This window comes from Idiotropiscis lumnitzeri, chromosome 11 (genome assembly GCF_059441095.1).
Source record: "Idiotropiscis lumnitzeri isolate Australia: NSW breed Sydney's pygmy pipehorse chromosome 11, RoL_Ilum_1.0, whole genome shotgun sequence".
NCBI lineage: Eukaryota > Metazoa > Chordata > Actinopteri > Syngnathiformes > Syngnathidae > Idiotropiscis > Idiotropiscis lumnitzeri.
Window position 1 is genome coordinate 6,910,145 of NC_142401.1, and position 15,676 is coordinate 6,925,820.

The 15,676-nt window shown below is 40.0% G+C and overlaps 1 protein-coding gene across 1 annotated transcript; it reads left to right on the top strand.

The window, feature by feature from the left end:
* Positions 1 to 385: 385 nt before the first annotated feature.
* mapk14b (mitogen-activated protein kinase 14b) lies at positions 386 to 14,522 on the top strand. Its single transcript, XM_088309359.1, has 12 exons — positions 386 to 937; positions 5,596 to 5,725; positions 8,104 to 8,162; positions 9,226 to 9,337; positions 10,509 to 10,538; positions 10,712 to 10,759; positions 11,271 to 11,385; positions 11,491 to 11,562; positions 12,589 to 12,668; positions 12,912 to 12,990; positions 13,363 to 13,536; positions 13,622 to 14,522. Exons 1-12 carry the CDS (start codon positions 822 to 824, stop codon positions 13,687 to 13,689), a joined length of 1,083 nt encoding a protein of 360 aa, XP_088165485.1. The 5' UTR covers positions 386 to 821; the 3' UTR covers positions 13,690 to 14,522.
* Positions 14,523 to 15,676: the final 1,154 nt, after the last annotated feature.

Sequence of the window (15,676 nt, forward strand, 5' to 3'; positions counted from 1 at the left end):
AACATTTATATCACTTTACAGACAAAAGAACCGACTGAGATAAACCATAAAATTGTCCCTCCTTGCTTGAAAGGTGTCAATTTTTTGAAAGATTTTTTTTTTACTATGGAACCACTCGTTTTTCTTTGTTTTAAAAATACATTGTTTTTTCTTCAAAGACCATTAATCTGCAAATAATTCACATTTCGTATTCATATATTTAATACTGTTGGCTAAATGGCATATTCATAAATGTCGATTTCGCGAAACATTGTATTCATGTGCTTTTTATAGTATATTTTTGGATGTCGTGTTTATGTTTTGAGTTTCTAAAATAATTATAAATACAAATAAAAACAGTTAAAAGGGTCACGAACGAAGACTCGCCAATTGATTGACAGGGTATTTCCCGCCCTGCACAGCACCAAGGAAGGGAGCCCCCCTTGTTTTCTCGAGGACATGATTCTCGCGAGACTTCCCTACCGGGAGCGCGCTGTGACCAAGACAAATACGCGCTCACGTTTCCGCATGCCGAGCAGAACACGAAAGAGGGCGAATAATCGAGCCGTAGCTCGTTCAACCTGACCCAGCGTCTTTAGAAGAGGAAGTTACCTCCGCCGAGGAGGTGCACGAACCATTGGGAGAGCTCTGTTTGGAACCCGTTTTGCACCGCGAGGCGCTCTTAGTTCTCGTCCTTTTTCTCTCTCCAGAAATCGCGTTAGTTTGGTCGAATTATTACCAAGAGTAACCCAGCCTTGTGGGTGCCACACGGGGAGGAGAGGGCACAAGTTTCAGCTGCCTTATTTTCCCCCGTCGTTGTGGAGCTACTTAATTCCGCAGGAATGTCGCAAGATAGACCCACTTTTTACCGGCAGGAGCTCAACAAAACAATGTGGGAGGTCCCGGAGCGATACCAGAACCTGTCTCCCGTCGGGTCTGGTGCCTATGGTTCTGTTTGGTAAGCAGATGCTTTCAACATGCCATTTCTCTACATTGTTCATAGTTCCCAAATGGATCGTGCACGCTCCCAACTTGTCATTGTCGCCCTTCATTTCAACACCTGTTTGGTCTCTGAATCTTTCAAGTTGAAAATGTGCAGCTTTGTAACCGTTAGTAGAAGCGTGCCTGTGAATGCTCCTTCATCAGGCCTGAGAACAGCCCCCTCGTCGGATTTGATTCCAGTTTAGGACACTGCTATTGTGCCCCAGGCTCCAGCATGCACAAGCTAACACTTTGCATCGATGTTCTACATGCATTTTGCATTTTCCAGTTGGGTGCAGCCGGCCTGCAGAACACCAGAAGGTCACGTGGTTTGCAGTAAGTAAAGTAGGCCCCCTTGTGCACAGTGAGGGCTTTGAATAGGAGGCGGGGGGGGAAAAAAGAGCAGGGTGATGACTCTAGAATGATGTCACTCTTTGTAGTACACCCATGACTCACGGTCCCGAGGTGAGGCACTGAACTCTTAGTCATCACTAATCCTGTCATGGCACCTCACTCTTCAGTCGTGTGTGCGCGTTGATGCCCTTCTCGATGCTCAACGTATAAGTAGTGACATCACCTTAGAGCCAAACTTTAATCAGCTATGCGAGTAATGCCATTTAGCTCCTCTTAATCCAATTCTATGCAACACTGCAGTTGTTACTTTAACGAAGAAGCCCTCTTTTGTCATCACACCATATAAAAACTAAACAATATCCAGTCCTATGATTGGGTTCATCTGCAGAGGTATTAATTTAAAATTGTTAATGAAATCTTTTGGTCGTAGTTGGCAGTGGTTTACAATTGCACATCATGGGCACGTCTTTTGATTTGTAGTTTTAGAAATGCTATAACCAATTTATGGAGGTGGCAAAAGCAGTCACACTCTGTAATAAAGAACGAGTTAAGACAAATGGTGGCAAAAAAATAGGTACTTCTAAAAAATTTTTCCATACAAAAATCATGTTTTTTTTTTTTTTTATTGTATTTTTTTATTACTGGCCTGCTAACCAAAATTTCCTTCTTGCATTAACTTGCAATGTAAATAAAATTAAAAAGTATTTGTTACTTTCTGCCACTGGACCACATAATTACATAACTATATCTGAGCATCTGTATTGGAATACAATCAGAAAATCCAAAATGCGTCGCCCTGTGGTGGTGTCATTGCAGTCTAAATTTTGAGCACACATGGCTGGAATTGACAAAAAAAACAAGACACACACTTCTCGTTCCAACAGATGCGTTTGACGTAGCATGATTTTCAGTTTCCTGCCGTATCATTTGAAGTGGGAAAAAAAATGATTACTCCAAATTGAGGCCAATAGAGCTGAGCCAGTGTTGTGGCTTGGAAAATCTGCCAAATTTGCACTCTTTAAGCATCTAGAGAAATTCATCTCAGAAACATTTCAAACACTTTGCGTGACAAAAGCAAATGTTTTGTAAAAAGTACAGACAAAATAGCATTAAATGAATCTCGTAAAATGTGCATGACAAAATAAATTCCAATGTCAACGTTACTCTGATCAAAGCTTCTGAAAAACAAATTGCATCGTAACAGTTTGAGAAAAAAAACTCATTGCCAAAAAAACTATCATTTGCAATTGTTCTCATGCTCATTTATTAAATTGGCGAGATCTGCGTTGAGGTTTAAGTTACAAACTGGCACTTAAAGAGCCAATGTGGGCTGAGTGCTTCCATTTTCTCACTTAACGTACATTTCTTTGCTTTGAGCGGCGCACTTACAGACCTGAAATGACATCAAATCCGACTATTTTTTGACATTATAACCTGTTCTAGCACAAGTTTATTTATTTTATTTCATAAAATATAGTCAGGCTGACTATGTAGACTTGTGCATGATGGTCAACAAAACTAGACGGGCTGAAAAATGTGGAACACGACAGCACCTGTACGGGACATCCTTGACGTCGTACGGAACAAGTTGTTCTGCTTCTTGCTAATTTTCTTTTGTTGTCATTGAACCTTTTTTTTTTTTTTAAATTGACACACCAGTTTTGTTAGTTCCTGTCATAAAGAGATGATATTCCGAATACCAATAACGGTAATTCCCGTTTACTGCCAGTGTTCTTTCCATGATCACCGAGATAAGCTACGTTAGACACGGGTTAGATTTTTACTTTATTTTTATTATGTGGGATTTAATTGTTGAAGCTTATTTATGGAGTCTTGCTCGATAGCGAGTATCATATGTACATGGGAAATAAACTTGTCAATTTATATAATTAAAATTCGAGTAACTTAACAGGAACCTTAAAAGTCGAACAGAATCTGATTTGGGATTGAAATGGATTTCCAATCTGTTCTTGAGGAAATTAAATGTAAATTGAGACGTTCCAAAGTCCAACTGAGCCAAACATAGAAAAAAATATTTTTTTCAAAGGGTTTGTCATAATATATGACATTCAAAATTTGTTACGAATGTAACCAACATTTCCTTCCCACCGAATGCTTGGGGACGGTTTTGTCATCTCCTTGTTAATCTTATTGCAGTTTTGGATGACGACGCTCTCCTGTAGTCAAATTCAAGAGCACTCAGTTGTCATCATGGTAACAACCATAATTGGCATATTTTGGGACGGAACGAATCTGCTTAAGTAAAGTGACATTCTTCTTGGAGACATCAAAGTACATTTTAGGACTTGTTTTTTTTTTTTTTTTGATGAATTTGTACAGTCTGTACAGCTTTATTGAATAGTCATTTCTCAATTTCTCTAAAAAAAAAACGACAAAAAAAACCCTCAAAATTATCGCAATATGGTTTTCTGAATCGACATTGGGCTCGAAAGAATTCCCTCTACAAGCCGCAACAATTTATCCCTTAAATTTTATTCGATTTCTTGGACTGTATGGATGTCAAAATGAAGTGAGTGAATATTTTAAAAGGCCCCAAGTAGTCATCAAAAGTTCATAGTTGGATCGATATTTAACATTGGAAAAATACTCGCAACCATTGTGATACTAAATCCATCGAGCGACAAATGTCAAAGCGTTGCTCCTTTTTGCATTTTTATGACCTCCGTGTTATCACTCTCGTTTTTTTTTTTTAACCACGCACTAATTGGCCGCTGTTTGCTTAGCCCCGTCTTGTTTGTTCTGCAGATCAGCTACTCTTTAAAACGTCAGCGCGCATGCAGCTTTGTTAAATCCAATGTTGACCAAGTGTGGGTCTTCAATTCGCGCAAGTTGTTCCGGAAAGCTGTGGGCCAGAAAGTCCACCGATTGCGCTCGTGCTGAAGAAGTAAAAAAACACTCTGCTTATCTTAATGTTGTCATTATGGGTTTTCGGGGCTATCATTCGGTCACGCTGACGCATCCTGATAGGCCGCTGACTTAAGTTTAGGAAGTCACCTGAGGAAATGGCTCAAACGTGAATAGGAGAAATCAAATTAAATAATCAGGTCACCTTACACTTGCAGACGGGGTCACTGGTGCAGCGGGTGGAACACTCCCTGCTCGGTGTGTTTCGACACAGTCTGCACAAGATTTTGCAATTGACTCATTTTGTCATGCAGCGTAGCGAGTCAACCTAGAAGGAATGCGAGATATTATGAAGGGGGGGCCATCTGGCTCGCAGCCTCTCTTCCACCTCATTGTCTTCATCGGGCACGGTTGTCAAATGTCTTGTTTGTTTTTTGTTTGCCTGGCAATTTTTTTTTTTTTCCAATCGGACCCAAAGTGTTGGCTCGTTGTCAGTCAGACAACAACAACAACAAAAAATTGCCTCACTTTCAGTGTCTGTTTCGCTTTTCTTTTATGACAACAAGGTATTGAGTTACGCGAGATAATTGAATCAAGCGCTCACAGCCATGCATGTTGCACATTCCCGCGGACATCTTCACTGCAGTTAAAAGAGCTTTCGGTGGGTTTGTCATTCTAAAATTGGTGTGTTTGAGTTGATCCAATCATCTTCTTGTTATGGCAAAACTACTTAGACGTATTTATTCATTTTTTTTTTTTTTTTTATGTACTGCCCTCACAGACACGTGTGTGCCATCAAGAGATCTAGTCGAGAAAACTAGAGCGGCGGTGGCAGAACACAGGCCTATCAAAGCGAAACACTTTTTTAAAAAAATTCTTTTAGTTCAGCTTCAAAGTTTTATCATAGCCACCCACGTAGAGCATATCTCTGAATTTTCTTTAAGACATTCAATATTTGTCTGTCTGTGGGTGTTATTTACATAATTACAAACCAGGAGTTTTATTTTAAAATATTTTTTTTTAAAGAATGTGTAATGATGGTCATAGATGCTGATATTTTAAAAAAAATATTAATATTGATTTATTTATTAAATAATTAATTTATTAATTTTTTACATTTTTTAATTTATTTATCTGGTTGACATGTTTTTCACTGCGTCTGGCGACGTATGGGGCAGTGTAAATTAAAACCAAAGCCTCAATTTGGCTGTTGATTATTCACAGAAAAATGTTGAATATGTTCGATTCGCTAACTTTATTGCCGACCTGCTCAAACATGTAGTTTGCTGTTTTAATGAAACTCCGCAAAAACAGATGAATTATTTCACAGAAATATGAAGTTGTTTGACTGTGATATCATGCATTCTCAAGAGCGAAACATCTTAACATCTTCTACTGCATTTGTGTATCTTCCAGTTCAGCATTTGACATGAAGACGAGCCTGAAAGTAGCCGTGAAGAAGTTGTCCAGACCTTTCCAGTCCATCATCCACGCAAAGAGAACCTACAGAGAGCTGCGGCTGCTTAAACATATGAAGCATGAGAATGTAAGTTGCTTTTGTCCTCAAATTTCCCTTTTTAATGATTTTTTTTTTTAAATTGCTAATTATTATGATTTGCACAACGAGAACTCATTCACTCCCATTGACGGATATAGACGTCAAAAAAAGTACATTCATTCTACCAAGCTCATCGATTGGCGATGCAGCCAGAAATGTCACCATGTGATGCACATGCACGCGATGGCGAACAAACGAGCAAGCGGCTGTCGAAGGAAGAAGCTGTTGTTGTGCGTCGTACATAAATCACCCGCGGACACTTTGCCCACACGCTTTTCATCGCCGCAGGCTGGAGCTCCATCGGCATTGACCGCTTAAAGTTACATAATCAAAGTTGCTTGTCAAGCCACTGCAGGCAATGGATATGCGCTGCTCTAAAAGCTATTTGTGAAGCTGATACAGATGTCACGCATTCGGAAAATGTAAGACGATCACGTATGGAGGGTTGTCGTAGGAAAAGCCCCTCTCTTAGTTAATAATGCAATTTTATCGTGCCAGAAAGTTTCCGTAGCAACGCTCAATGGTTTCCGACATCCAGAGTGAGAAATACTCTTGTTGAAACCTGGCGGCTGACACCACAGATTCTGATTCTTCAGAGTTGCACCTGAAGGAAAACAGTTTTGGTAGTTTTATGCGAGAAAACAGAAGACTGACTGGTTGAATTTAAACAAAGATGTGGTTCAAGAAACGGATGCAAAATATGTTATTCCCAACGTCACTTGGTTTCTTTGTATTAACACATTCATATGTGGCCTGAAGGGAAGTTTTTTTTTTTTTTTTTTTTTTTTGCTCTTGGTGAAAAGGAAGGACGACATAGTGACGCTCAATCCAAACCTTATTGAAAACTACTCACGTGCCCTTATGTTGTGAAAATGTTCCTTCGAGAAGCATTTCCAAGCCAAAATGTGATTTCTTTTTTTTTTTGTAATTTATTTATTCCCCCCCCCCCCCCCCCCCCCCAACTCGTCTGTGCGCCGTCATAACATACTGTGTGCTTTTCTACAGGAGGGTCTATACAAGCCCTTTCTTTTGTGCCAGTCCTCCATTTTTTTCATTTATTTATTTTGCAAAGATCACCCAATGCATTTATAAACAGATGTCGCAATGGATCAAATTACCTCCAGTGTTAATACAATGTAGTTAATGATTAATTAACTGATCACTCACACGCAAGGCTTGGCTCCTCCTTCCCCTTGGGTTTTGAATGTTTGTTATATAAGACGTTTTCTATGCTTCTGTCGGTTGACAAAGGCCTGCGTGTTGGATGAGTTTGGTGTGGAAGCAATCGTAGACTTCTGACCTCAACCCCTTCAACAATTTGGACACTCTCTCACAAACGCTCGCTGGCTTGGAGTATGACGTGTAATTTGTCTTCAAGCATGTTGCCGTGTTGTTTCATCATAACAGTAAAAATTGCATGCAGTGTTTTTTTTTTTTTTTTTTTGGTACGTTCTAAATTCATCAGCGTGGGAATTACTTACCTTTTGTTGTGCAGACAGTAAGCGCGACATTCTGTTTTCCTCCCGCTGTTGCCGGGAGACTCCCTGGGTTTTGTGTTTGGACAGCTCGGATGAACCAATCCGATATTTGTTGTGACTGTAGCGTACCAATCATCGGTGCGTGGGCGGGTCCATGGTGAGCAGCTATGGCACAACTGTGTTTTACAATACTGTACTTATCCATGGCACTCTGTTTTGGGGTGGGGGGAAGGGTTCCCCATCGTGCATCCTCGTATGACCTCTCCCACAATTTATGAACGCTGATTTTTAAGAATGCATATCATTTGAAATCAAAAATGGAATGCAGTTAACTCGGTCGTTGGCATGGCGATCCCTCATCACCAGCTTAAGCATTCAGCTGTTTCCTCCAGTGTGTGTGTGTGTGTGTGTGTGTGTGCTTTCGTCACTATTCAGAGTTGTGCGCAACGTTGGTAGCAACTTTGCTGCATGCCTCAATGATTCCCTATTATTTTTAGACGTGATGATGCTATTAGCCAAACAAGTTTAGTCACTGCTTAACTTGTGTGTGTGCTCTGACGTGACCTTGTTATTATATCAGTCGCTTTAGATTTGCATTCCATACGAGCTTAGAAGAAAACACACTTCATAATTCTTGGCCAAAGAAAAAAAAAAATCTTCCTTCCTGATAGCGGTTATGTTTGCTGACCCATTTTCTCTGATGAATTGGAATACACAAACAAAGCAGTGTGTCTGTGTCATTTAATCTAACTACAAACGCTTGTGTAAAAAAAAAAATAAGGCGGTGGTTTGAGCAAATGAAGTCAGGATATTGAAGAACATTTATAGCCGTGTGTGTAAACATGATATTTACCTTCTCTTTTTTTTTTTTTTTTTTGTTCCCCTCAGGTGATCGGGCTGTTAGATGTGTTCACACCTGCGACAAGCTTAGAAGAGTTCAGTGATGTGTAAGTCACACATTTTTTTCTTTCTTTCATCCCTTCAAATGATCAGTGAAGGGCAGAACATTATTATACCTTCCATGTAGTGTTTTAGGTGAATGTAGGTTAAGCAGATGCACTCTGCACATTGGAGTTGTTTCCATGGTAACAGCCATCTGGCAGTCTGTGCATTTGTGTGCGCAGACTACGGTACGCCAATGAGGGTCTCTGTGTGGGGGGGTGGGTGACGTCACGGAGATGCGAGATGAAGCTTGTTTGCACTTGTAGGTCACTACTACTAAATTTGAGGTCCAAGTTTGATTCATTTACTGCCATTGACGGCTAAAGACGTCAAAGATGCATTTTTTACTCTTGAATAAATCCCCCTCATATTACCATCATTTATGACATCACGGCTGGAGAAATAATTAAGAGAAAGACACTTCAGCACGACTGAGCGAGTGTTGGACGACCTAGCTTCTTTTAAAGTCCGACTTGAAAATGGCGTCGCAAGTGTATCTGCAATTAAATCCACACTTTTCCCTCCTTCGGCCATTGTGGTTTAAAAAAAAAAAATCAAGAATATATTTCAGATTTTCAAACAGTCGCTTGTTACGACTTCCGTGTGTGTTGATTCTGCTTAGCGCTGCCCCCGCACAAGTGAGTATCCAATCACAAGAGGCTAACGAGAAGGCCTTACTGTCATCAACTCGTGTTCTGATTGGCTATCGTAACTGAATGGTAAAAGCCCCCTTGAGACACAGAACAGACGCCCTCACGATTGTATCTGAAGGCCTCGGACGAATAGAGCGTGCTACTGCTATCATGAAATCTGCCTGGTAACACACGCGCATCTGAATTCTGATTGGTTAAAAACTCAAACTTAAAAATTCACCACTAGGATATAATAAAACACCAATGTGAAGAATATGATCAGGATTTCTTCATTATATTAGGCCAGCAGAGAAGGCCTTGACCGTTCCGCCACTGCTTAAAAGGATCTTTTATTACGAATTAATGTACAGTAGTGAGTTGTAGAAGCAAGCTCGGCAGTCTCCTTCAGGTCTGAGTGGTTGGTTCTGTTTTGTAGCTACTTGGTGACCCATTTAATGGGGGCGGACCTCAACAACATCGTGAAGTGTCAGAAGCTGACGGATGACCACGTCCAGTTCCTCATCTACCAGATTCTCAGAGGCCTGAAGGTGGGTCAGTGGAACGCTGAGTAGTCGCACACTGCTGATCGGTTGGGTGTGTCAAAGCATTACTTACTGCCCCATATCTGATTTATTACTGTAGAGCTGACATAATCTGTTCCAGGACGGGTGACCTCTTAGACCTCTTGCTTGAATTTCAAAAATGATTTCCCAAAGTGAAATCATTAAATAGTCTACATGTTGCAATTAAACAACCTTTAATTGTAGAGGTGATGATTTAAGTCACGTTTTTAACGTTCTTTCATACAAGCTTAGCAGTATAATAATTGTAAAATTAAACGTCTGTCAAAATTGTCAGTCAACTATTCTAACTCAAGGCGACCTTTTATTAGTTTTAAACTGGTAGCATGTCGAGTAGGAAGTAAAAGTGCTGTGGACCACAGAATGCGGACGGGAGCAAAAGCGTCGTCACACTAAGCAGCCGCTGTAAAAAGTGTACCGTAGCTCCGCCCTACGCGCTTCCGCCATCTTGATTTTTATTTAGATTTTTTTTGAGTGAGCGTTGGCAATAACGCAGAGCTCACCTTATTCTGTGTCAAAATTCCACGTAGAAATCGCAACGGTTACCGAGAAATCAACAGACTTTTCACGTTATGCTTTATGCACATTTTTTTATGTACTGTAATATGGAACTACGGAATTTAGAAATGCAGCCATTAGTCATTTTCAATGTGTAATGGTTACAGACATCGGAAATGAAGAATTTCTCATGCAAATGACGTTTACTAATTAAATTGACACTTTTCAAGTTTCATTATGAATTCTAAATGAAAATATTCAGCTTTTTGGACTTGCTCAACGCTGCACCGGAATCTCTCCAAAAACAAAATGGCCGCCACGGTAATTGCAGAGGTTTGCCGGACTCAACCCGAAGGCGCTTATTGGCACTCCTGCTGTCTTCCTTACTCTGTCGTGTGGACGATTGTTAGGAATACCAGTAACATACAATTAATATCTTCATTTACACTTTTTGAGTTTATGCCGCCAGTAAATTACAGTTAATTCCATATATGCTGAGCGCCACCAAACACTTTCTGAAAGTTACACAACGGGAAAACATTTGCAAATTTTGTTAAGCACACAACTTAGCTGTTAAAAAAAAATGACTTCCACTTCAGCAGCACGTGAGTTGATCATTTCCCCCTTTTTTTCCCTGCAGTACATCCATTCTGCAGACATCATCCACAGAGTAAGTGCTGTTGTATAATAGCTTATGAGCGGGGAGATCACATTTCACTTAATGCATGCGTGGCCCGAGTGAAGTCTTAAAACAATAACAAACAGAGCTTCACGTTCCCTGTGTTGTGTTTGTGTTTGTCATCCATCATTGCTGTCTTTTGAGTTATCTTCTCCCGTCTCCAGGACTTGAAGCCCAGTAATCTGGCTGTTAATGAAGATTGTGAGTTGAAGGTGCGTGGCCGTTGGAAAAAACAAAATACTGGTAACACCGGGTCACACAATTAGGTACCCGTCTCATGCCGCTAGCTAGTGATGGGAAAATGAAGCTTCATATTTGCTTCATGAACCAGTTGTTGTATTTTTGAATCCTCTAGATGGCACTGTTGGTTTAAAGGGTTTAAAGAATAGCGAGTCAGTGTGCTTTCAGCGCAATGTTGAGCAGAGAGTGCCCTCTAGAGGAATCCAAAAATACTACATCTGGTTCATGAAGCAGATTTGAAGCTTCATTTACCCATCACTACCGCTAGCTACAAAAGCAAACATTTGTTTAATGCACCCACACTAATCGGCATATTGTTAAATCACTACTTCTTTGTCAGAATTATCTTTGCAAAATGTCATTTTTTAATCCTGCTCTTATATTAAATCTCATTTCATCTTGCAGAAATGGAGCACATCACAGAATTTGGGTAGGACATGTATATTTGTATATCTCACGCGCACAAATATTTCCGTCCCTCAGATCCTGGATTTTGGTTTGGCCCGGCATACAGATGATGAAATGACGGGCTACGTGGCCACTCGGTGGTACCGAGCCCCTGAGATCATGCTTAATTGGATGCACTACAACATGACAGGTAGGACGCGTTGTGACTTTTCATTTTCTCATTTTGAAGTATGTGATCCGATATGACGCCAACATGTTGGCATTATCAAAACCATTCACTGCTTCTACGTTTTAGTGGACATCTGGTCGGTGGGCTGCATCATGGCCGAACTTCTCACCGGACGAACACTGTTCCCCGGCACAGATCGTATCCTTCCTGACTCTCAGTCTCTTGAGTTGTGCGCAAGGTTGTCGATGAGTGCACACTGTGTATCAACTGTCAGTGAACACAGTCATCATGAGAAGAGAGATGTCAAATTTAATAAGAATCAATAATGTGAAGATGATCCTTGGAGTGCCCCGCCGCGGGCATATGTGCGAGCCTTCGTGCCTTTGTGTGATAGATGGAGTCCCTTGTGGTCTATGACTCAACTCTGCCCACAGTTGTCTTGTGTGATAGGGTACACCTTCCTGTTTTCCCTCTTAGCGAGCATTCCTTGCAGCAGCTGAATGGAACAGTGCTGAAATGCTTTGCTTCTGCAAACCTTATCTGTGTTGTTGCATTCCCGTTGAATGGATTCTTACTTAATCCTTCAGCTAATCAGTCAGGGACGGGATGAGATCCCCTCGTTTTGTCCTGAATTCTTTGGAAACAGTAAGTGACGGCCCTTGATTGTGCCATCAAATTCATTTGGCATCACCTAGAATGGAGATTGTGAGCCGGTGTGGGTTTTAGTTGTAATTGGTGCGCAGAAGATTGTTATTACTCAATTATTATTATTTTATGTTTTGAGTTTTTCTTTTTTTGGAATTGTTCCATCATTAGGGCTGGGCCGATACACTTCTTGCCACGATCCGATATGGATCCCCATCCTTGGGTGGCAATCTGATACGTATTGCGATATTTAAATATTGAGTATTAACTTTAAAATATGTAAAATATGTAACTCCGTTCATGGTATCAAAAGTATCGATACTTGGTATCAGCACAAACCGTATCGCAAAACATCACAGAATATTTTTTCCCCACCCCTATCCATCACAGTTGTGTATACTTCTGTGTGAATGTGGTAAAAAAAAAAAATATTCAAAAGGCTCGACCAATGCGCCTCCTTCATCTCTAACAATACTCCCTTCTTACTTTGTACATGTTCATCCTCATCCTGCATAAACTCCCTTAAAGTGCCTGTGCTCTTTGACCTTGATATGACGCCTCCTTGACTCAAGACACCAGACATAAACCAGCTGCAGCAGATAATGCGTCTGACGGGGACCCCCCCGGCCTCCCTCATAAGCAGAATGCCCAGCCATGAGGTGAGAACTCTGACATGAAGATGCCACCAAACTCCAACTTTACATCCAAGACATACAAAGACGAATGCATGGTGCAAAACATTTTCCTAATTTTAACTGGGCATTATGTGCAAACAAAGCTCTCATTTCACTGATGTCTCTATGCAATCATCACAGCCTTGCATGTTGCCAATCTTGAGCTTGTCAACATTTGACAACTCTGTGTTTAATGCAACTGGGCGATGTCTTTATTTGCTCTTACAGGCAAGGAACTATATCAACTCACTTGCTCACATGCCCAAGAGAAACTTTGCAGAAGTATTCATAGGCGCCAACCCGCTTGGTAAGTGGACCTAAAAAAAAAAAAAGAAAAAATCATCAGTCACCTTTTCTCCTGGCTCACTGAGGCCCTCTAGTGGTCTTTTCGATCTCACTAGTTTCCCATTGTATGGCAGTCTGTTGAAAGAAATGGTTCAGTGTCACTCTCATAAGGAAATCGCCGGATTTGGATGGTCTACCCGAAATATTGTTCTCGTGCAAAATACTGTTAGGATAGCATTGTCAAGTAAACGTAAAATGAAGTCCTCCGAATTTATTATTATAGTCAAAGTACTGAAGTGGCAAAAAAAAAAAATATATACTTTTTTTTCTATTTATATGTGATGCGAATGTGTATCGGCAGTTCTCATGTTGAACATTGTCCTTCGTCCTGTAGCTGTGGACCTGCTGGAGAAAATGCTGGTTCTGGACACGGACAAACGAATCACGGCATCCGAGGCGCTAGCTCACCCTTACTTTGCTCAGTATCACGATCCAGATGACGAGCCGGAAGCAGAGCCTTATGACCAGAGCTTTGAAAGCCGCGAGCTGGAAATTGAGGAGTGGAAGAGTAAGTCGGCATATTTTGGATAATTAGGAGGTGACCGGACTTTGAGTTGATGTAAGCCTCTTCTCCTCCCTTTCCCGTCCAATAGGGTTAACTTACGAGGAGGTGGTCAGCTTCGAGCCGCCATCGTTTGACAGGGATGAGATGGAATCATGAGGAAGAGTGGCGCCATTCATCCTGAAACAAGAAACACACTTAAAAACAGAAAACTTGCGCGTGTGACTCGGCCACACTTTCCGATCGCCCTCAACACCACCAACAATGTTCAAGTGCCTGCCATCTTTAAATCTCTGCGGGGTAATTTTCAGGGACTGAACTTGACTGTGTTTCTTCCCTCACTCATGTTGTTTTGGTTTTTTTTTCAATCCGAACTAACAATTTAGTGAAATTAGGAGCTAGCATTGTGTTTTTTTTTTATATTGTGAGCAAATTGGAGCAACTTTTATTTAGTTGAGAATGAAAATAATACTTAATAAACAAGCAGGGTTCAAATGTTTTATGGAGATATTTATCAAATATACCCTCTTCCACTGTCAAATTGCGCTATTTTTGTACATAGATGTGTTTTAGAATGACAAAAAAAAAAAAAGCAGTGTTTGTATACAAGTGATTCAGCCAGGCCAGTAACCACATTGGACCCACAGTATGAATGATGTCATGAGTTATAAAAGATTTGTTATTTAATAAAATAAAATGCGTATGACACATCTCTTCAGTACATGTAATAGTTGAGGCTTTGTTTTATAATTGGTCTTTCAATCTTTCTTCTCCACAACCTTGAGATTTTTCTGTATGCTCGGATTATTCCCACTCTTCTCTCCTGTTAGCACTTTAGTTTCTGTGCATTGTTTGAAGCATATTCTCACATCCTGCAGGACCACTATGGTGTGATACGTCTTGTATGTCGTTTGTAAATGTTATCCACCGCAACATGAGCTGGCAGTTTACTTTAATCATATTGCGTTTATAAATCACAAGTGTTCATTGAATGTTTTATGGACGTCAGGCTGTCTTATATTTATATTTTGTCATGTTTTATATGTTGATGTTAAAGAATGTTATTTGTAAAAAAAAAAATACAAAATTAAAAAAAAACAAGACATTACTTTATTATTTATGGAGCGCTATACTTACACTTTTGTATCAGAGCCAAACGGGGAAATTAAGACAATTCCATCATTGTTTGCACGTGCATTCACTTACTGTCTGAAATGCACGACCGTAAGCATTCTATTTTAGTCCATAAAAATCATATCCACAACTATCAGATGGAGATGATTTGCCAACAAACTCAAGAAACATTTTGGCAATTTTCTCATTGGGCTGTATTGGGAATCCTCATACATTTAGACTTACACATGTTGTCTTTAATGTTTTATTGGCAAGTACTGTACTTGTTTTCGTGTAGGGCTTTTTTCAAAATGTGACGTTTTATTAATTGTATGTTGGATTAAGATCTCGTGTATTTTTCATTTGTTTTCAATGAATGCTCTAATCAGATGTCATTTTTGAGTTTTGACTTTTTGCTTTTATTGGCCTCAGTTTTTTTACTATGGTTTTAATATAGCTACCTGTGAAATACTACCACAAGAAAATAAAGGCGACTATTTTTAAACTGAATAAAGTGTATCATAGATACAGTTAAGACTGCCCCACAGTAGTCACGTACTTGCTGTACTCACGTTTGTTCGTAACTAGTCCTGCTACCACTAGGGGGCAGAATTACATCATCTTTGCCCCATTTATAGAACTTACTGTAGACACAGACGTCAAATCGAACAATACTTGAAGAAATTAAGGTTTTGTACACATAACAAAAATGCCATCATTTATATCTGCGTACCCCTGGGCGTAGGTGAAGTCACTTTACGGTGTATGTATGTGAGATTTTAAAATATATTTCAAAAGTAGCATCAATGAAAAGAAAATTATTTCTCTCTCTATCGCTCTCTATTGATCTATCTATATTCCCCCACTTCAAATTGAGTTACAAAAATTAATAAATCTGATACTATGGCACTTTGTTGTCTTAAATCGTCTTCTTTTTAGATAAAATGATTTGCGCTATTTACTATGCAAATAGGTGAAGGGGTACTTGGTACCAAAAAAATATTTCACACGGGAACATTGAAAACAGGTTGAG

Coding starts and splice junctions, on each gene's coding strand:
- mapk14b (XM_088309359.1), top strand. CDS start 822: ATGTCGCAAGATAGACCCACTTTTTACCGGCAGGAGCTCAACAAAACA. Junction 8,163..9,225: donor TTAGAAGAGTTCAGTGATGT/GTAAGTCACACA, acceptor TCTGTTTTGTAG/CTACTTGGTGACCCATTTAA. Junction 10,539..10,711: donor CTGCAGACATCATCCACAGA/GTAAGTGCTGTT, acceptor TCCCGTCTCCAG/GACTTGAAGCCCAGTAATCT.